At 45.4% G+C, this 21,493-nt stretch overlaps 1 protein-coding gene across 1 annotated transcript in view; it reads right to left on the bottom strand.

The window, feature by feature from the left end:
* Positions 1–21,493, bottom strand: part of astn1 (astrotactin 1) — a 552,260-nt gene that overhangs the window by 46,184 nt on the left and 484,583 nt on the right. The window contains exon 20 of the mRNA XM_056292697.1: positions 21,177–21,328. Within this exon, the coding sequence (XP_056148672.1) occupies positions 21,177–21,328 (152 nt within the window). The remainder of the gene's footprint in view (positions 1–21,176; positions 21,329–21,493) is intronic.

Here is a 21,493-nt window from a genome sequence, read left to right as displayed (position 1 = left end):
CTAATATAATCGCTCCTAATCCTGTCCTTCTTCATTAGTCCCAGTGAAAATCTTAACATCTTCAACCATTATTTCAGTGATGTCCTCACTCCTTAATCTAGTGAACCAGCGTCTGAATCCTCAAGCAGTGAGAAAAGCGGGACCCTTATTCAAATTGCATTTCCATAAAATGACTTAAATTCATATATGTGTGTTACCTCCAGCTTGGCTGGGCGTCCCTACAGACACAATTGGCTGTGTCTGCGGGTGGGAAGCTGGACGTGGGTATGCATCCTGGTAGCTGCACTAGCGCCTCCTCTGGTCGGTCGGGGTGCCTGTTCAGGGGGGAGGGGGAACTGGGGGGAATAGCGTGATCCTCTCATGTGTTATGGCTGTCTGGCAAAACTCCTCACTGTCAGGTGAAAAGAAGCAGCTGGTGACTCCACATGTATCGGAGGAGATGTGGCAGGCTGCAGCCCTCCTCGGATTGGCAGAGGGGGTGGAGCAGCGACCGGGACAGCTCAGAAGAGTGGGGTAATTACAATTTGGAAAAAAAGGGGGGGGGATTATGTGTTATCTGATTGAACTGGGTACTTTATTTTTTCCCTTTTCACGTTGACTTACTCACATATTTTCCGGTGACTTAGTTACAAATGCCCAGGAGTAAATATCTACACGCTCTTCTTTGGATTTCCCTGAGGGCAACACGGTGGCGCAGTGGTTGGTGCGGTCACCTCACAGCAAGAAGGTTTTGGATTAGAGCCCCGGGGTAGTCCAACTTTGGGGGTCGTCCCGGGTCGTCCTCTGTGTTGAGTTTGCATGTTCTACTCGTGTCTGCGTGGGTTTCCTCTGGGTGCTCCAGTTTCCTCCCACAGTCCAAAGACATGTAGGTCAGTTGAATGGGCTGTACTAAGTTGTCCATAGGAGTTAATGTGTGTGTGTGTGTGTGTGTGTGTGTGTGTGTGTGTCGGCCCTGTGGTGGCCTGGCGGCCTGTCCAGTGTCTCTCCCCACCTGCCGCCCAATGACTGCTGGGATAGGCTCAAGCATCCTCGCGACCCTGAGAGCCGGATAAGCGGTTTGGATAATGGATGGATGGATTTCCCCCCTTTTTCTCCCCAGTTGTACTTTGCCAACTACCCCACTCTTCCAAGCTGTCCCGGTTGCTGCTCCACCCCCTCTGCCGATCCGGGGAGGGCTGCAGACTACCACATGCCTCCTCCAATACATGTGGAGTCGCCAGCCCTTTCTTTTCACCTGACATTGAGGAGTTTCACCAGTGGAACGTAGCATGTGGGAGGATCACACTATTCCCCCCAGTTCCCCCTCCCCCCTGAACGCCCGCCCCAACCAACCAGAGGAGGCGCTAGTGCAGCGACCAGGACACATACCCACATCCGGCTTCCCACCCGCTGACACGGCCAATTGGGTCTGTTGGGACGCCCGATGAAGCTGGAGGTAACACGGGGATTTGAACCAGGGATCCCCTACATGCTCTTTTTACCTTGCCATAGTTTGTATGAACCAAAGTTTCTAGAAATGAAGATATAAAGAAAAACTGTTGTGCAAATGCCCTGATACTGATATAAATGAATGAATGAACAAATAAATCAATAAATGAATGAATGAATGAATGAAATAAGACAGAGTCACTTGACGAAAACGGATCACGCTAAGCTAAGGTATCACAAATCATTGGACATTTTATTTCAACGCCTCTGAAATTACACAAAAGACAAATAAATTGATATTACAGCCTATATACAGGCGTGCATATAGGCTGTAAATCAGCAGTAAAACCCGCTAACATCACATGCGGTATTCAGCTCATCCAGTACACACTGTATGGCTCATAACCCCACATCTATCCATCGTGAGGCTGTTGAGATGGATTTGGATAGATCGGTCTGAGCTTGGACGATAAACTCGGTTTCAGTCAACACACGAATCACATCCATGGCAAAAACGCTGCCAGCAAAGACTCTCTGTGAGACTCAAACTCAGAGCACTTTCTGCTGCGGCCCTCCTTCTGTTGTTACGCTACAAAAGCACAGTTCATCCCATAATACAACACTCTCCCATCTGCTTCTTTATGTCAACTGCAGTCAACACGAACAAACCCATCCATATCTCACACACACACACAGCCTCCGATATCACCGGCCTTCCCACCCCCAACCTCTCCAACATCCACAGCAGTGAACCAAGTCTCAATGAAATGTTCATACACAACATATATATATATATATATATATATATATATCAAATAATAACACAGGGTCATTCTGAACGATGACATTCATAACACATGGCAGGCAACAACTATGTAGTAGGCACAGAAATGTACAGAATTATTAAAAAAAAAGTCACAAATAAGGGCAAAAATAGCAAGTGACCAGAGCACGCGACCCGTTTTGACAAATATTTACAAATTTAGTAACAGAATGAGGAGATACCAATGCCAGGCATAAAACCCCGTAAAGCTGATGTATGGATTAGATCAGTAATGTGAACAGATGAGGGAGGCCAGTCATAATCAGTCCAGTCCAGTCCAGTCCAGTTCAGTCCAGTTCAGTTCAGTTCAGATGCCATGCCTCAGCACGAATTGAGCTCGTCCCTTATCCAAAAATCTCTGTTTCTACCCTCAGAGACTTCAGACCCAGCTCTGAGACAAGCCCAGCCTTTTTCAACCATCTTGGTTAGTCTGTCTGCAATCTTCTGTCTTGATACCTCCTTCTCTGGACCACCACTACCCCCCCCCCATTATTTTTACTCCTCAATTATATCTGACCAATTACCCCACTCTTCTGAGCTGTCCCGGTCACTGCTCCACCCCCTCTGCCGATCCATGGAGGGCTGCAGCCTAGCACGTGCCTCCTCCAATACATGTGGAGTCACCGGCCACTTCTTTTCACCTGACAGTGAGGAGTTTCACCAGGGGGACATAATGCATGGGAGGATCACGCCATTCCCCCCAGTTCCCCCTCCCCCCGAACAGCCGCCCCGACTGACCAGAGGAGGTGCTGGTGCAGCGACCAGGACACATACCCACATCCGGCTTCCCACCCGCAGACACAGCCAGTTGGGCCTGTAGGGACGCCCGACAAAGTCGGAGGTCACATGGGGATTCGAACCAGCGATCTCCTACATGCTCTTTTTAACTTGCCATCGACCAGGACACATACCCACATCCGACGCCAGATCAAGTCAAGAGTAATGCAGGGATTCGAACTGGCGATCCCCGTATTGGACACCACTACTTCAGTCCACTTTGCCTTACTGTTGATATGCAGCCGCAGGAACTAGTAAAACCCCGTGAAGCCTGTCAGAAATCAATTTTTTTATACCAGCTGACACTGCTCTCCGTCAGACCCCGACTAGATATGTCCTCCCTCTTCCTTCTTCCGATTCTCCACCAATAAAGGAGTCGTCGGAAAACTTCTGGAGACATTAACCAGCATTGTATCTGAATTCGCAGGTATGGGGCTGTTATGTCTTGGACGCTTCAGTAGAAATGCGGTAAGATACAAAAAAGAAAGGCGGATGCAGCTGAACCCGATTAACCCTCTTTTAAGTAACCTATGACCAGAAGGGGCGCCGCATATTGATCTGTGTCAGTAGGAGAGGCGCCTCGGGGCCACAAGAGCCCTGCCAAACTATGTGTTTGTGTTTATCTCATTTTAGCCAGCTGTGTCTAACTCTGTGTGTGTGTGGGGGGGGAGACAAAAACCTGATTTTCTTGCCTGTGCTCCTGTGTTTGTCTACAGTACTGGAGAAACTGCTACAGACGTTTGCACCAAAGTAGACAAAACACGAGTCCAGCGCCTCCGCCCAGCTCGATGTCAACAAGACACCTCATTACCGCAATTACACAACATTAAGCCGACTCACAATCACGGACCCATGAAGCGACCACATATACATGTACACACACAGAAGCATGCATATGCATCCACATGAGCCCTCCTCACCTATTCTGTATATGGACACGCCAACATATGCAAATGAGCATCTCTTCTCCCCTTTTCTCCTGTTTTCTCCTCCTGTCTCCGCATACAGAATGCTGGCCGCACCGCATGTTCCAGCACAGGACATCCAAGGCCCTACCACACCATGACAAACGTGGCTGGCGCTCACCGTGAATAATGCAAGCGCATTAGCTGGTAAGTGTGAGGTTAAGTGGTCCAAAAATGTGTGCGTAATTGTGTTGCCTTCACACGTGCATGCAGGGATGTGCATACTAACACTCAGGGCACACGCAATGTGCACCCTAAATGGCGTGACTGTACCTCTGCCCTGTGTTGCATGTGTGCGAGTGTGTGTATGAGGTCATGTCTTCATGCGTATGCCTGAGGGACCCAGCGACACGCTGGCAGGAAAGCATTCTTGGGAGATGAGGCGTCGTCTCTTGCGCCCGCAAGGCCCTGGATCCCTCGACGCTTTTTCAACTCCTCCCCTCCGGCAGGCCCAAACACCACTAGGGGAGTTGTGCAAGAGCCATCTCACAAATTTCATTAATTTCCCCGGCTCTTGACATGCTCGGCTGGAGTAATTTGTTCATTCACTTCTCAACACTACAGGACATGTGGAATGCCAAGACATCACATATTACACCATTAGCTCCACGCCACGGCGTCGCCCGATGGTCAGCTTACAAGACGAGGAAGGTAGTTTTCCTTTACTCTAATTGCTCGTAAAGGACTTAATTCATCTTGCCCTGTACTGCCACCCTTTTCAAAGCCGAAAGAAAAACAGAAAGAAAGACAAGCAGAGAGAAAGAAGGAATGGAAGGAAAAACAAAAGGGGAGACAGAAAGGAAGGAAGAATGAAAGAGACAAACAAACAAACAAAGGCAAAGGGAGGACGGACAGACAGATGGACGGACAGGCGACCAAACACTCACACAGAACGAAAGAAAGAACGGGAGGGAAGGAGAACTTTAGGAGAAAGAGGAGCCAAGGGAGAGAGTGAATTCAAATTTAAACTTCAAATTTTTAATAAGACACACACACACACACACGCACACACACACACACACACACACACACACACACATTCAGACCCCCCAGTGCCCTCTAATATATCCATTCATCCCGTTTTCCCTTCTCACTCTTTCCCTCTAAACTGCTCCCGTGAACTATCATTATTATGTGTACTTACTATTTACTGTTATACTCTTTTCATTTCCAATCAAAGATATTGTAACTATGGTTATTGCTGTTGTTGTCATTATTATAATCATTCTTAAGTCGTTTTTTCTCCTCTGCCATGTTTATTCTGTTTTTATTTTGTGGACCCCCCCGCCTTTTCTCTCCAGTTGACTGCTGGGATGGGCTCCAGCATCCCTGCGAGCCTGAGAGCAGGATGAGCGGTTTGGTTAATGGATGGATGCATGGATCTGGCCAATTACCCCACTCTTCCGAGCTGCCTCAGTCTCTGCTCCACCGCCTCTGCTGATTCGGGGAGGGCTGCAGACTACCACATGCCTCCTCCGATACATGTGGAGTCGCCAGCCGCTTCTTTTCACCTGACAGTGAGGAGTTTCGCCAGGGGGATGTAGCACGTGGGAGGATCACGCTATTCCCCCAGTTCCCCCTCCCCCCTGAACAGGCGCCCCAACCAACCAGAGGAGGCGCTAGTGCAGTGACCAGGACACATACCCACATCAGGCTTCCCACCCGCAGACACGGCCAATTGTGTCTGTAGGGACACCCAACCAAGCCAGAGGTAACACAGGGATTAAAACCAGCGATCCCCATGTTGACAGACAACGGAATAGACCGCTATGCCACCCGGACACCCCTATGTTTATCCTCTTGATATTACCAGTGATATTATTATTATTATTTTCATAATTACAACCCTCTCCACACAACCACACAGACATTCGCACCAACACACACATAGGTGCATATTTAGACGCGTGAACCCTTCTCATCTGAACCTTCACCCCCTCAGTGACCATAGAGTTGTACTTGCCTTTTTTCTTCTTTTCTTTCTATCTTTCTGGTTTGTTTACGGGTTTGTTTTCTCTTTATTTGCTTGGTTCTGTCTGGATTATGTCTGGTTATATTGTAACTCTGTTACCTCCTTTGTCCTATCTTCCAACACCACGTTTTGTATTGTTCCATGCTTTTATTGTTATCATTTTGTTGCACAAATAAAAGTTAAGACGGGGGGGGGGGGGTGGTGACACTGGAGATGTGGTGGCAGCTCTGAGGAAGTGACCAGTGTACAATGGACTCTCAGCCCGGTTTGAGCAATGGCGCCCCCAAGGGGTGGCCATGGGTGGGGCCGTAGCCACCATGCTAAAATAACGGACCACCCCATTGCCCCCCCCCCCAGTCATAGTCATACTAATCTCTTTTTTTATTTAGAGATAAAAATATGGAAACAGAATGCCAGGTTGGTTATTATTAAATTATACAAATAATTGAAATGATAAAAGTAATAAAGAAATTGAGTATAAAATCTGATGTGTGGTGTTTTGTAATTGCATCAGAACTTTAAATCAGACATGTTTGCATCCATAATTCCACTCCATTATCCAAGCCACTTGTCCTAATTAGGGTCGCGGGATGGTGGAGCCTATCCCAGCAGTCATTGGACGGCAGGTGGGGAGACACCCTGGACAGGCCGCCAGGCCATCGCAGGGCCAACACATTTACACCTAGGGACGATTTAGTATGGCTGATTCAGCTGACCTACATGTCTTTGGACTGTGGGAGGAAACCGGTGCACCCGGAGGAAACCCACGCAGACACGAGGAGAACATGCAAACTCCACACAGAGGACAACCTCCCGAGGTTGGACAACCCCGGGATTCGAACCCAGGACCTTCTTGCTGTGAGGCAACAGTGTTAACCACTGGGCCACCGTGCTGCCCTAAGTCATTATTTTATTCTATAGGATACAGATACACCTAGAATCATAGCCACTTGTAGAGTTTTTGGCCACTCAGAATCTTGAAGTTTGAAATACAGTTTCTGTTCGAGGCTATTGATTCAAAGAATGGAAGATACTTGTAAATTATATAAAATATAATGTGCTGGACGTAAATTAGACCTCTGTTATCAGCTAATAATTAATCACACCCTTGATTTACTGTTGATGGATGCATTCAAATTGGAATTGGATAGTCTAATGAATGATTCCTTGGCTGAGCTCATATGAGTATCATAATCTGATAGTCACATGAGATCAACCAATGAATTAAACGGTATGCAATTTATTATGCACTATAATATAGTGTCTTCACCTCTGTATTAACTTGTGTACCCTGAAATTCCTCTATGCTGTATAGCCCTTTTAGTGTGCCACACCAAGATTTGCACTGGCCCCATCTGCCCCCCCTAAATATTTTCTGCAGACGCCACTGTGTTTGAGTCAGGCTTATGGTCACTCACTGTGTCTGTTGGTGTGATCACGAGGAGTGTGTAATGTGTTTGTTGATTGGAATCCATGTTCCACTGACCCCTGGGTAAACCCATGAGCAGCGGAGACACTCAATGAGGATGAGAACAAAGGTTATTACCCCTTTTTCGGGTGATCAAAGTGGTTACATCCCTGGCCCGCTCGCACCCGGCGACTGTTTGTTTTCATAGTGTTTCTGGTACAGCCGGGTGGTGCCCTGACTGAGAGCAGACTTCCCTTTTTACTAAGCCTCCACACATCTGGCATGTGTCTGCATGCACACTCGTGTGCATCGCTGTGCGAGCCTGCGTGCGCAGTGCACCAAGTGTGCGTTGCTGTTAGTGAAGCATCTGCGAGGGGAATGTACTGTATATGCACAACCATGTGTCTATGTTGGCAGGTGTAAAGCGTGTGTACTGTACATGTGTGTTTGTGCATGTGTAATGTTTGCACTATGATCTCACCTTGTGTGCCTGAGGCTTGTTATGGGAGACATTACCACAAAAACAAACTCTTGTCAGGTCGGCTTCGAGCCTAATCCGGCCCATTGCTATAATCACAACTTATGATGTTGTCAGAGATGATGTACAGTTACCCGATTGTACCAGATTACACAATAACAAACATGAAAAAGGTAAAAATATGACCACCAGTGAGCGTTGTCCATTTTTCTCTGCCCTTTTCTACTTCTGGAATACAGTTTTTGCAAAAACAGAAAAAAAAACAACAACACAGATTTTAAAATGTTTTCTAATAGAGAATTTGGGGGTGAGGGTGTATTCTGACATCTGGTTTTGATGCGCTATCAGACAAAGTAAAAGGCAAATATTTGATCTTTTATTTGTTTTTCATCTTTTTTAGATTAGTTTTTGGCATTTTTTATTAGACAACGATAGTGCAGAGGCAGACAGGAAATGGGGAGGGAGCGAGAGAGGGGTATGACGTGCAACAAAGGTCACTGGCTGGAATCGAACCGGCAACGTTGCGACCATGTGGCAATGTGGTATGCACTGTAACCATTTTGATATGGAGGCGCCCGTTTGTTTTTCCTTTGTTTTTCCTTTGTTTTCTTTAACACTGAAGTCTGTTCAGTTTAGGTCTTTTCCCGTAAACGGTTGCTATGTTTCTTCGGTCCTGATGGGAATTTATAGCGTGACCCATTTCAGAATTAACGCTGGGGAAAGAAAATGCTTGTTGCATTGCATTGGCTTCCGACGGTTGCTGAGAAGTTAGGTCAGCGTGAAGACAGCCGGATTGCTGGTTTTCATATCTCATGTTAACCCTGGGCGGCACAGTGGCGCAGTGGTTAGCGCGGTCGCCTCCCAGCAAGAAGGTCCTGGGTTCGAACCCCGGGGTAGGCCAACCTCGGGAGTCGTCCCGGGTCGTCCTCTGCGTGGCGTTGGCATGTTCTCCCCATGTAGTGGGTTTTCAGGTCAGGCGAATGTCTGTTCTAAATTGTCCCTAGGTTGTGAATGTGTGCGTGTGTGTGTCAGCCTTGTGATGGCAGCCTGTCCAGTGTATCTCCCTGCCTACCGTCCAATGACTGCTGGGATAGACTCCAGCATCCCCGCGACCCTGAGAGCAGGAAAAGCGGTTTGGATAAGGGCTGGATGGATGTTAACCCTGATTAAAAAAAAGTTTCCACAACTATACTTTTTGTATTTATTGTCTTGTTTGACATTGATTTTTTCTGGTTTGTGTTTGGACCGACTATGAAGCTATTGTAGTAAGAGGGAAAAAAGAGACTAACAGATGATGATGGGGAAACGAGACAGACGGGCTGGTGGGAGGTGGGTGAAGCATGGTCCACAGAAAAACTAGAAAATTGTAAAATCCGTCTCCCAGTCCAGTTTGACGACGTCATGGCACATCATACCTCCTTCATTCTGTTTGATGGAAGAATGAAAAATATACAAAAAAAAAAAAAACTGGACAGGGAAACAAAAAAAAACTGGACAGAGAAACTGAGATGATGTACAACAACAATAAAAAAAAAAACTGAACCATAACAGGACTATAGCCAGCGGGGGTAATGGATGAAAGGACCGGTCGAGGTGCTTATCTAAATGACTCACTGTTTCATCAAGATACACAATTTCACAACCGTGGCATCATTTTCAGCGGGCAGCACCATCTCAATACCTTCAGACAATGAGCTGCCAAATTGTCCTACAATTTATCAGAATGTCTCCCACTGACAAACAGCCACAACTGCCCGAAAAAAAGTCCGTATGTTCTATTGATGGATTTGCCGAGTCGGCCAGGGGTCCTGTTTCTTCAATATTGCTATATTACTTCGTTACATCAATGCCTGTTAAACTCAAAACATCGTTAAGGGTGGTGCAACAGACACGGCAGCACATTCATCATAAGTCCAGATTTATAGTCTTCTAAATGGTAATGACAGGAACATTTTGCTTACAGTGCAAGAGATGGGGGTATCACTCCTGCTGAGGATAGATGATATTTTTCAATAAAAACCAGCAATGAAATACTCTTTATAATTTGGATTAAACAAAAAAATTTTTTTAATGAATCGAAAATATAAGTGGTCCTCTATCTCCCATGTAAGTCTGATGACAATAGGTGTAGATCACACTTACCGGGCTACATGATTTAAAAAGACATGTCTCTTTAGAAGCATCTCTCAGTTTCCACAGATATATTACATTATCCTGAACTCTCGCCAGGACCTAGGATGAACCAGCATTTCATGGTGACATGTCCGCCATCACACAGGGCTTCCACATTTGGTCTCCTATTCTGTTTTAACAGCAAAAATAATTAAGACAAGCAATTTAGGCTACTATACTATTTATTTATTTACCCCCCCCCTTTTTTTCTTCCCAATTGTATCCGGCTAATTACCCCACTCCTCCGAGCCGTTCTGGTTGCTGCTCCACCCGTGCCGAGCCGGGGAGGGCTGTGGACTACCACATGCCTCCTCTGATACATGTGGAGTCTCCAGCCACTTCTTTTCACCTGACAGAGAGGAGTTTCGCCAGCGGGACAGAGCACGTGGGAGGATCACGCTATTCCACCCAGTTCCCCCTCCCCCCTGAGCAGGCGCCCCACCAGACCAGAGGAGGAACTAGTGCAGCGACCAGGACACATACCTACATCCGGCTTCCCACCCGTAGACACGGCCAATTGTGTCTGTAGGGACGCCCGACCAAGCCGGAGGTAACACAGGGATTCGACCCGGCGATCCCTGTGTGGGTAGGCAACAGAATAGACCACTACGCTGCCCGGACGTCCTAGGCTACTATGCTATTTGAGCTAATCTTCATCTGGCTGCGCTAGATGCTCTGCACCAAACCAAGTGGCAAATGCAGCTCAGACTGCTCAGCTTGTGTTAAAGGCTTTTGGTACCTTATTTTGGTAAGATTACATCATAGGTATCCTTCGGATGATCCGCTGTGGCGACCCCTAATGGGAGCAGCCGAAAGTAGTAGTAGTAGACATCATAGGTATCCTTAATAGATACGCCAATCCCATAATGCAATAGAACCATAAGTAATAAAAAAAATCAATCAAGATGGCAGACCGAGGTAATGTGCCAAGAGCAGAAGTCATTCTTAAAAATAATTTGAAATCTGACGACAGCTTGTCTGATGACGGCTTTGTCGAAACTCACATCTATTCTGCAGAAAGTTAAAATGCCTGGCGAAGAACATGGCTAAAAGTTTGATGAAAGCTATACGTAGTAATACCAATGGGTGATGTTAATGGTGACGGCTGAGGTGAGTAAACACCAGTCATGCGCAGGGGGCAGAAATGAATGGTGACACAATTACTGACTAGAGAGCTGCTGCAGCTGCTCATGCAGATTAATGGCGGTTGGCGAAAACCTTTAAGAGGACATTTTATTGTCATTGTACATACATACAATGAAACTCATTTTCTGCATTTAACCCATCCTATTGTATAGCAGCAGTGGGCAGCTGCTGCGCCCAGGGACCAACTCCAGTTCTTCTTTCAAATGCCTTGCTCAGGGGCACAGACAGGAGTATTAACCCTAACATGCATGTCTCTTTGATGGTGGGAGGAAACCGGAGCACCCGGAGAAAACCCACGCTCACATGCAAACTCCACACAGAAAGTACCTGGGACGGCCTAGGTTTTGAACCCAGGACCTTCTTGCTGTGAGGCAACAGTGCTAACCACTGGGCCACCATGCTGCATTACTGCCACATCTAACTAGAGTTTCTAAGTGAGCAATCTTTTGCGGTTATATTTTGATTAAAATACTGCCTACTTAGTCGGCTGCCTCTGTAGGCAAAAGTGAACACGGCGGCTCACTAGGTACTGAGACACAGCTTATATATTGTGCAAGATGACCACAAACTGACGGCTGTAATCAGAACCATATCGCAGAATCTGACTGGCAGATTTCATTCCTTTCATTCCTCTATCTTACTGTCTCTCTCTCTCTCACTCACTCCCCTCTTCCACTTCCAGGTGGTCCTTTCCTCTCCCTTAACCCTACAGGACAGCAACACCACACGCTTTCTTTTCACAACTTTTTCATATTACAGTGTGTGTGCCAAAGCATCAATCAACCACTAAGCATTGCAACAGATCAGGTGGGTTCATATTGCATCTTGCAAAGGTGGGATGCCTTGTGTGTGTGCCTGTTTGTGTGTATATGTGTTGTCTATGTATGTGTGTGTGTGTGTGTGTGCATTCACTTTTCATACACATGCCCAGGTCTTTGTCTGGGTTTTTCCAGTCTCTCCTTTTCTACTAAGAAGGCATTCAAAAATAAGAGGGAAAAAAAAAACAACAACAAAAAATCTTAACTTACAATTTTTAACTAAACCGAAGGGAGCATAATGTCATCAATATCTCTGAGTGTGTACTGTTTTTGGCAGTAACTCAAATGCAAAGTAGGGTTTTCTTCGTAGTTCCTGGAACAACCATTGATTAGGAGCACAGTTGGTTGCGGACTGTGGGGAGCATCCTAATGAGAGGCTTCACAATTACAGCAAGACAGCTCTCTAGAAAACAGCACGGGGCTGATGCAAAAGGAACTGAATGGATTAAAAGGACATTCTGTGCCGTATGAAAGAAATCGGCTTTGTTTTATCCTTAATGACAAACATTTACACCGATGGGCCAAAACATAAAAACCACCTGCCTAATACTGTGTAAGTCCCCTTCGTGCCATCAAAACAGCTCTGCCCCATCGAGGCATGGACTCCACAAGACCCCTGAAGGTGTCCTCTGGTGTCTGGCACCAAGACGTTAGCAGCAGGTCCTTTAAGTCCTGTAAGCTTCAAAGTGTGGCCTCCGTGGATTGGACTTGTTTTTCTAGCACATCCCACAGACGCTCGATCGGATTGAGATCTGGGGAACAATGAGGCCGAGGCAACACCCTGAACTCTTTGTCATGTCCCTCAAAGCATTCATGAACAATTTTTGCAGTGTGGCAGGGCGCATTATCCTGCTGAAAGAGGCCACTGCCATCAGGGAATACCGCTGCCATGAACAGCCATGGGGTGAAAAAGGTGAGAAGGATGTGTGAGCAGAGGAAAAACACAGACTCGGTTAATGGGGGTCCATGGGTATGCTCCCCCGGAGATATTAAAAAAAAAAGCTACTAAATCCTCATTTCTTTTAGGATTACTCTGGTGCTGGTCACAAGCTAACAGAAATACAAGACTGAGCGAAAATAAAGTAAGTGCAAATGTACCTATTCACAAGATATGCTCACATTTACGGAGAATTAACAAAGGGCAGCCCCACCAGGTACACAGCTAGTTACAATTATTTTCAAAATTACTCTCCATATTCGCTCTGTGCCAGAAACCGTGTTGACATGTGAAAGGAAAAATTACAAACGTGAATATGAGAGAGTATCCAGTGCTTTAAGACTGGTGGAGGCGGGGCTGAGGGGTCTGTCCTTTATTTTTTCTTCTTGGCCTGGACCAGTGTCTCAAGGGCCCGTTTTCCCTGTTTTGCCGTATGCCTCAGCCTTGCCCTCTTCTCCTCTTCAGCCGTCTGCCTTTTGCTCTCCTAAGCACTGCCAGATGGTTGGCAGCCATACTTGCTCTGCTACCGTCGCTTTTCTAGCAGACTCTGCTGCCGTTGGTGTTTGTCAGTGGTTCCTGCTGCCCTGATGTTCTTACAGACTGTGCGGTCAGATCAGGTAGTGACACACCTCCCCGTACCTGACATCCTCCCTTAACAATGTCAGCTAGCTTATTAACAATTATTGTTTCCTCCAATTTGATCGCTTACCTCAGGCTTTCCGACCACCAGCTATTTTTTGGTTTTCAGTTGACGCCTTGCCTGTAGTTTCGTGGCTGGCACACGCCACTGTGACAACTTCATTTCGTCTTTTTCCACACAGCAGGTCACAGACCGATGGTCTGGGCTTGCGCTGTACTGTGACTAGTGAATTGATTGGCTGCTGCCTTTTGTACATGTCAAAGTGAAATCCACATGAATGCCAGGACCCAAGGTTTCCCAGCAGAGCATTGTCCAGAGCATCAAATTGCCTCCACTGCCTTTCCTTCTCCCCATAGTGGATCCTGGTACCACATCTTCCCCAGGTAAACGATGAACATGCATCCGGCCGTCCACATGATGTAAAATAAAATGTGATTCATCAGACCAGGCCTCCTTCTTCCATTGCCCCATGGTCCAGTTCTGACATTCACATGCCCATTGTGGGTGCTTTCAGCGGTGGACAGGGGTTATCGTGGGCACTCTGACCGATCTGTGCTTACATAGTCCCATACGCAGAAGGGTGTGATGCACTGTGTGTTCTGACACCTGTCTATCATTGCAAACATTAACTTTTTCAGCAATTTGAGCTACACTGGCTCTTCTGTGGAACTGGACCAGATGGGATAGCCTTCGCTCCCCACATGCACATCAGTGAGCCTTGGGCGCCCATGACCCTGTTGCCGGTTCACTGGTTGTTCTGCCTTGGACCACTTTTGGTAGGTACTGACCACTGCATACCAGGAACACCCCACAAGACCTGATGTTTTGGAGATGCTCTGACCCAGTCGTCGAGCCATCACAATTTGGACCTTGTCAAAGTCACTCAAATCCTTACGCTTCCCGTTTTTCCTGCTTCCAACACTTCAACTTCAAGAACTGACTGTTCACTTGTTGCCTTATATACCCCACCACTTGGAAGGTGCCATTTTAACGAGATAATCAATGTTATTCACTTACCTGTCAGTGGTTTTAATGTTTTGGCTGATCAGTACATAGGATGTGTTTTTATTGTGCCAATCTGCACTCCTCTCTACTGCAGAATTTGATAAGGAACTCAGTGAGGACATTAGACAGCAAAAAATGCTGAGGAAATCATCCTCTGTGTTTTAAAGTTATATGTGAATGATGATTTTTATGGAAATCCCTCTGAATGAAGGAAACAATATGCATCAGATGATATATTAACCTTTTGAAATATATAGGACCTAATACTGTAGCATCCTGAAACATCACGGTGCAAGATGTCAAAGAATGCTAAATGACTGGATATGTCCTGGTGATAGGACTTTGAATTCAGGAAACACATCCCAGCTTAGTGAAAGTATCCCCACTATGATCAATATTTGATACAAATAACATTAACAACATGAAAACCTTTCTCTCTTTCCCCCTATGGGTCGATATATCAAGCAGTCTCCGAAGCTCTATTACCATGTAGCTTATCCAGTATAAGCTACAACAAACCTTGGTATTCACAGGGAAGTGTATTAATCTTCAAATAGACTGGGTCATTACTGGTGAAATAATCTGCTCCTTGTTTCACTTGCTCCTGCATATCAGTGCTTGCCACATTAGCAGTTTTTTCTGTTATGTTTCTGTTATTTTTCTGTTATATACCAGAGCCAGCGCTCAAAACTCTCCCGCTGCTACTATGGGTTTTGCTGCTTTCGTTGTCTACATAGTATCATCTGCAGAAAAATAAACTGCCCCTATCCTGACCTGTCCCACAGAACTGGTCAAATGGGGAACATCGCGAGATATTTTAAAATACTCAGATAACACTCATTCATAAAACCAAATCTGTTTTTTTGTTGTTGTAATGAACACTTACTATTCAAGTGATACTTTTCTCTGTATATTCTTGATAAAGAACACTGTCAAAGAAGGAAACACGGACATGAATTGCACGCTCACGGTAGTGTAAATGCAACTTATTTTGTTTCTCTGTAAATGAGAACCAGTACACTAGTGTCCACTTTACACATGCACGTTATGCGTCACTTTTAAGAGTATCTAATGGATCGAGCCGCTCCATTTACATCTTGACTCTACTTTGGGTTTCTTTTGTGAATTTTTTAGAATTATCTTCCAACTAGGTAAATACGTAACATTTGAACATCCCGTCTATCTACTGATCTGTGCTACAATTCACTATTCTGTGCCATGTACATGATGTGGCCTCATCTCTGTTCAAAACTTTTACTACCTCGTTATTGTTATTGCTCGCCATCTAGTGGACATCTCTTAAACTACAGTTTAACGATATTACATTTAGGTGCTGTTTTTTTTGTTTGTTTTTTTTAATGAAAGGGCCGAGTGTAGTGATAATTTAATGTCAAATAACCTGTTATGTTTTGCAATAGCTCTGCCTCATCATATAAATATCACCTTTTCATCTTTTTCATATGGATGGGATGAGATCAAGGGTGTAGGTTTGGTTTTCAACATTGGCAGGGACATTTCTGAATCATTCGTTGGACTAACCATGTGGATTCCCACCCCCAACCTATCACACCTCAATAGCAAAGCCATGATAATAGGAATAGTAAAAATAACTCAGGATCCCATTCACCCCATTCTTCACATTGCTTCCTTCTGGTTGTAGGTACAGGTCCCTCATCTGGAGACCGCCCAGCTTTAAAAGACTTTCTGTTCCTCCTGCCATTAAAGTTACAAACTCACCGAACCTCTAAAATGTTGTGCTAATGTACTGTTGTCTCCCTGTTCTCTATGTATGTCCTGTGGTGTGTGTACTATGTGTACATGTATTTACTGTATATGAGGAAAAGGTGAAAACAAATATCCACTTGTAGTATATATCTGTTTGGTGTGCGTGTGTGTGTGTGTGTGTGTGTTTCACACCCAGCCGTACAGACAAAGTGCATAAATGTTACCGACCCACAAACTGCAAAAATGAAGGTGTATTTAATGTTATTCTGCAAGTACTGTTCCAGTTAGTTTTCCATGGTTGGTGGCACTTTTCTGAATTTCAACAGGTTTTAAAAGGGGGTTCTGCCTCCATCTGATTAGCCTTTTATTGTATTGTTTATCCAGCCCCGGTTAGCCTTCAATTTATTTTTTTTAATTCTTTATCTTATTTTTTATTATTGTCATTTAATCTCCGTATCTTGCGTTGCATCTCTCATTTAAGGTCTTTTCTTTGTGTATGAAATGTGCAACTTCATAAAAAGGGATCCGACATCCGTTTTCTTCTTTTTTTGAGAGCGTTTCACCTTAACGTTACCAACAACAAAATGTTAGTCGATAATGTCGAAATCCTGACATGCTCGAGCAATGAATACTAGTTAGCAAACAATCTAGACATGAGCTCTAAACTTCAGATTAGTTGACTAACATTAGATCTAGATAATTAATTCTGATAGAATTTTTTAATGTGAATCTTTTAAACTATGACAAAAATCAACCTCATCTAATTCCCTGCCTTACACTGTACAGAAGCTACTGTCATCGCTAGCTATTCAACGGGAAACCTGGGGACCTACAACTTGACATTGATGGATGAGAGCGGTTGTGGAGTTAAAATAACAAAGGTCATTTGAGATCATTAAAAATACTGGTTGTCACAACTCAGCAGTCTCTTGACATTGGTAGGGACATGTCCCTACCATGCATACCCAAATCTACGCCTATGGATGAGATGGTCAAACATGGTTCCACATGTTTGAGCCCTTATAGCAAATTTATTCATGTTTCAGCATACTTCCCTCATTGTTTGAGTTGAGTTCCTCTCAGATGATGGGAATGGATAAGACATCACCAATTGGGTTTTTTTCCTCACATAGTGCTGAATGTAGGTGCTGAATGTAAACTCAGCCACTGAGGATGCACAAGCCAGTGCATTCTTAGTGCTGGTCCCAAGCCTGGCTAAATGGGGAGGGTTGCGTCAGGAAGGGCATCTGGCCAAATCCAATATGCGGATCAATAATCAGATTTCCATAATGGATCGGACGAGACCCGGGTTACCGACTGCCACCGGTACTGTTGGCCAGCAGGGTGCTGGTGGAAACTATGCCACTGTTGGGTGAAAGAGAAGGAGAGGGGGAAGGTATGTCCCATATTATTATTATATTATTATGTCCAGAGGCAGTGAGAGAGGAGGAAAGGTAGGAGTGTGGAGGTGAGAATCGGAACTTTGAATGTTGGCACTATGACTGGTAAAGGGAGAGAGCTGGCTGATATGATGGAAAGAAGGAAGGCAGGTATACGGTGTGTGCGAGACCAGGTCGAAAGGGAGTAAGGCCAGGGGCATCAGCGGTGGGTTCAAACTCTTCTACCATGGTATGGATGGGAGGAGAAATGGGGTAGGGGTAATTCTGAAGGAAGAGCATGTCAAGAGTGTGTTGGAGGTGAAGAGAGTGTCAGAGTGATGAGTATGAAGCTGGAAATTGACGGTGTATTGATGAATGTTATCAGTGCATACGGCCCCGCAAGTTGGGTGTGAGATGGAAGAAAAAGAATTCTGGAGTGAGCTGGAGGAAGTGGTGGAGTGTACCCAAGGAGGAGAGAGTGGTGATTGGAGTGGACTTCAATGTGCATGTTAGTGAAGGGAACAGAGGTGATGGGCAGGTATGGTGTCAAGGAGAGGAATGTGAAAGGATAGATGGTGGTGGATTTTGCAAAAAGCATGGAAAATGGCTGTGGTGAATACATATTTCAAGAAGAGGGGGGAACACAGGGTGATGTATAAGAATGGAGGACAGTGTACACAGGTGGACTATATCTTACGCAGGAGGTGCAATATGAAAGGGATTGGAGAGTGACAGGGGAGAATGTATAACTAGACAGCATCGGATGGATGGTGGTCTGTTGGATGACTTTGGAGACCAAGATGACAAACGGAGTAAAGGCAGAGCTAAGGATCAAATGGTGGACGTTGAAGAAGGAAGCCTGTTGTGTGGAGTTCAGGCATGAGTTAAGAAAGGCACTGGGTGGTAGTGAGGAGTTGCCAGATGGCTGGTCAACCACTGCTAGGAAGGTGTGTCATCTGGACAGAGGAAGGAAGACGAAGAGACTTGGCGGTGGAATGAGGAAGTACAGCAAAATATAGAGGAAGAGGTTGGCAAAGAAGAAGGGAACTAGTCAGAGAGATGAAGCAAGTAGACAGGCGTACAAGGTGATGCAGTCTAAAATGAAGAGAGAGGTGGCAAAAGCAAAGGAAAAGGTGTATGGTGAGCTGTATGAGAGGATAGAAAGTAAGGAAGGAGAAAAAGACTTGTACAGATTGGCTAGACAGAGGGACTGAGCTGGGAAGGATGCAGAGCAGGTTAGGCCAATCAAGGATAGAGAGGGAAATGTGCTGACAAGCGAGGAGAGGGTGTTGAGAAGGTGGAAGGAGTACTCTGAGGGGCTGATGCATGAAGAAAATGAGAGACAGAAGGTTGGATGATGTGGGGATAGTGAATCAGGAAGTGTGGTGGATTAGCAAGGAGGGAGTGAGGGAAGCTATGAAGCAGATGAAGAGTGGAAAGGCAGTTGGTCCTGATGACATACCTGTGGAGGCATGGAGGTGTTTAGGGGAGATGGCAGTGGAGTTTTTAACTAGATTGTTTAACACAATCTTGGAAAGTGAGGGGATGCCTGAGGAGTGAAGAAGAAGCATACTGGTACTGATTTTCAAGAATAAGGGCGATGTGCAGAACTGTAACAACTACAGAGGTATAAAGTTAATCAGCCACAGCATGAAGATATGGGAAAGAGTAATAGAAGCTAGGTTAAGAGGAGAGGTGATGATCAGCGAGCAGCAGTATGGTTTCATGTCAGGAAAGAGCACCACAGATGCGATGTTTGCTTTGAGAATGTTGATTGAGAAGTATAGAGAAGGCCAGAAAGAGTTACATTGTGTCTTTGTGGATTTAGAGAAAGCATACGACAGGGTGCCGAGAGAGGAGGTGTGGTATTGTATGAAGAAGTCGGGAGTTGCAGAGAAGTATGTAGGAGTGGTGCAGGATATGTATGAGGGAAGTATGACAATGGTGAGGTGTGTGGTTGGAATGACAGATGGGTTAAAAGTGGAGGTGGGATTACATCAAGGATCTGAGCCCTTTCTTGTTTGCAATGGTGATGGGACAGGTTGACGGACGAGATCAGGTAGGAGTCTCCATTGACTATGATGTTTGCAGATGACATTGTGATCTGTAGCAAGAGTAGGGTGCAGGTTGAGGAGAGCCTGGAGAGGTGGAGGTACGCACTGGAGAGAAGAGGAATGAAAGTCAGTAGGAGTAAGACAGAATATATATTCATGAATGAGAGGGAAGACAGCAGAATGGTGAGGATGCAAGGAGTAGAAGTGACAAAGGCATAGGAGATTAAATACTTGGGATCAATAGTTCAAAGTAACAGGGAGTGCGGAAGAGAGGCAAAGAAGAGAGTGCAGGCAGGGTGGAGTGGGTGGAGAAGAGTGTCAAGAGTGATTTGCAACAGAAGGGTATCAGCAAGAGTTAAAGGGAAGGTTTATAAGATGGTAATGAGAGAGACCAGCTATGTTGCATGGTTTGGAGACAGTGGCACTGATGAAAAGACAGGAGGTGGAGCTGGAGGTGGCAGAGTTGAAGATGCTAAGATTTTCATTGGGAGTGACGAAGAAGGACAGAATTAGGAATGAGTATATTAGAGGGACAGCTCAGGTTGGACAGTTTGGAGACAAAGCAAGAGAGGCAAGATGGAGATGGTTTGGACATGTGCAGAGGACAGATGCTGGGTATATTGGGAGAAGGATGTGGAATATGGAGCTGCCAGGGAAGAGGAAAAGAGGAAGGCCAAAGAGGAGGTGTAAGGATGTGGTGAGGGAGGACATGCAGGTGGCTGGCATGACAGAAGAAGACGCAGAGGACAGGAAGAGATGGAAACAGATGATTAGCTGTGGCGACCCCTAACTGGAGCAGCTGAAAATAGTAGTAGAAAGTAGTAGTAGGGCTGAATGTAGGTCTTTTTTTAACTGTCATTGTCCATCCTTAATTGGGAACCATGAAAAACTCAAGCATCCCTTCCCGTTGGTGGAGAAAACTTAAGAAACTCTGGGATTGACTTGTGCTTTCTCGGCTGGTCGAGAAGAATTTCTAGAAGACTTTCCCTTCTCCATTTCAAATATGCCTTTGTTTGTATAGCACTTTCAAAAAGAAGCAAAACAGTGTTTGTTGGCTTTAAATATGAGACTTTTATACATATTCTTTCTCAAATCACTGGGTCTTGCTAAATGCCCACAGATAAATCGCTGTAGAAGAAGTAGGGCAGGACAATAACTGAATGTCTTTCACTGGTCTTTATCGGATCTTAAACTGTTTTTCCAATGGTATTGCATCAGGATGAAATTTCCATATTGTCTAACTGTGATACACAGTTTTGCTCCCTAAATTGATACTGCAAATCTACCACCTAAACAACAAACAATTCAAAGTGATGAACCTCAGTTGGATTCTTAATTATGATGTTTTTCCATACTTAAGCAGAAAATATATCAATATCGTGTAACAGTTCCTAGGATTATCGTGACAATAATATTTTCCGTATCTCCCAGCACTAGGACGAAGGGTACCTGTCTCAACTTTGGAGTGGTCGGTCCTCTCTGTCACCTTCTCTTGGCTGATAAGATAATCGACGATCCGCACCCCGATCGGTGGCTCAGTGTGGTTCCACTCCATGATGACCAAGGAGCTGCTGGGCTCGTAGGTGTGGGACAGTTTTAGCCTGGAGGCAATGGGGCAGTGATAGAAACTTGCAACTAGCTGAAGCGTCTTTTATCAATCTTGTAACAGTCAACAGCTAAAAGCACTGCCCATGTTCAACAGACTAGTGACCAAGCAGACTCAGTGTGAACGTACCCCAATACGTCAAAATATGAATGTGTTTAAG

Source organism: Lampris incognitus, chromosome 14 (assembly GCF_029633865.1).
Source record: "Lampris incognitus isolate fLamInc1 chromosome 14, fLamInc1.hap2, whole genome shotgun sequence".
Taxonomy (NCBI): domain Eukaryota; kingdom Metazoa; phylum Chordata; class Actinopteri; order Lampriformes; family Lampridae; genus Lampris; species Lampris incognitus.
The sequence above is the reverse complement of the archived record's forward strand: the minus strand, read 5'-3'. Positions and strand labels throughout refer to the sequence as shown.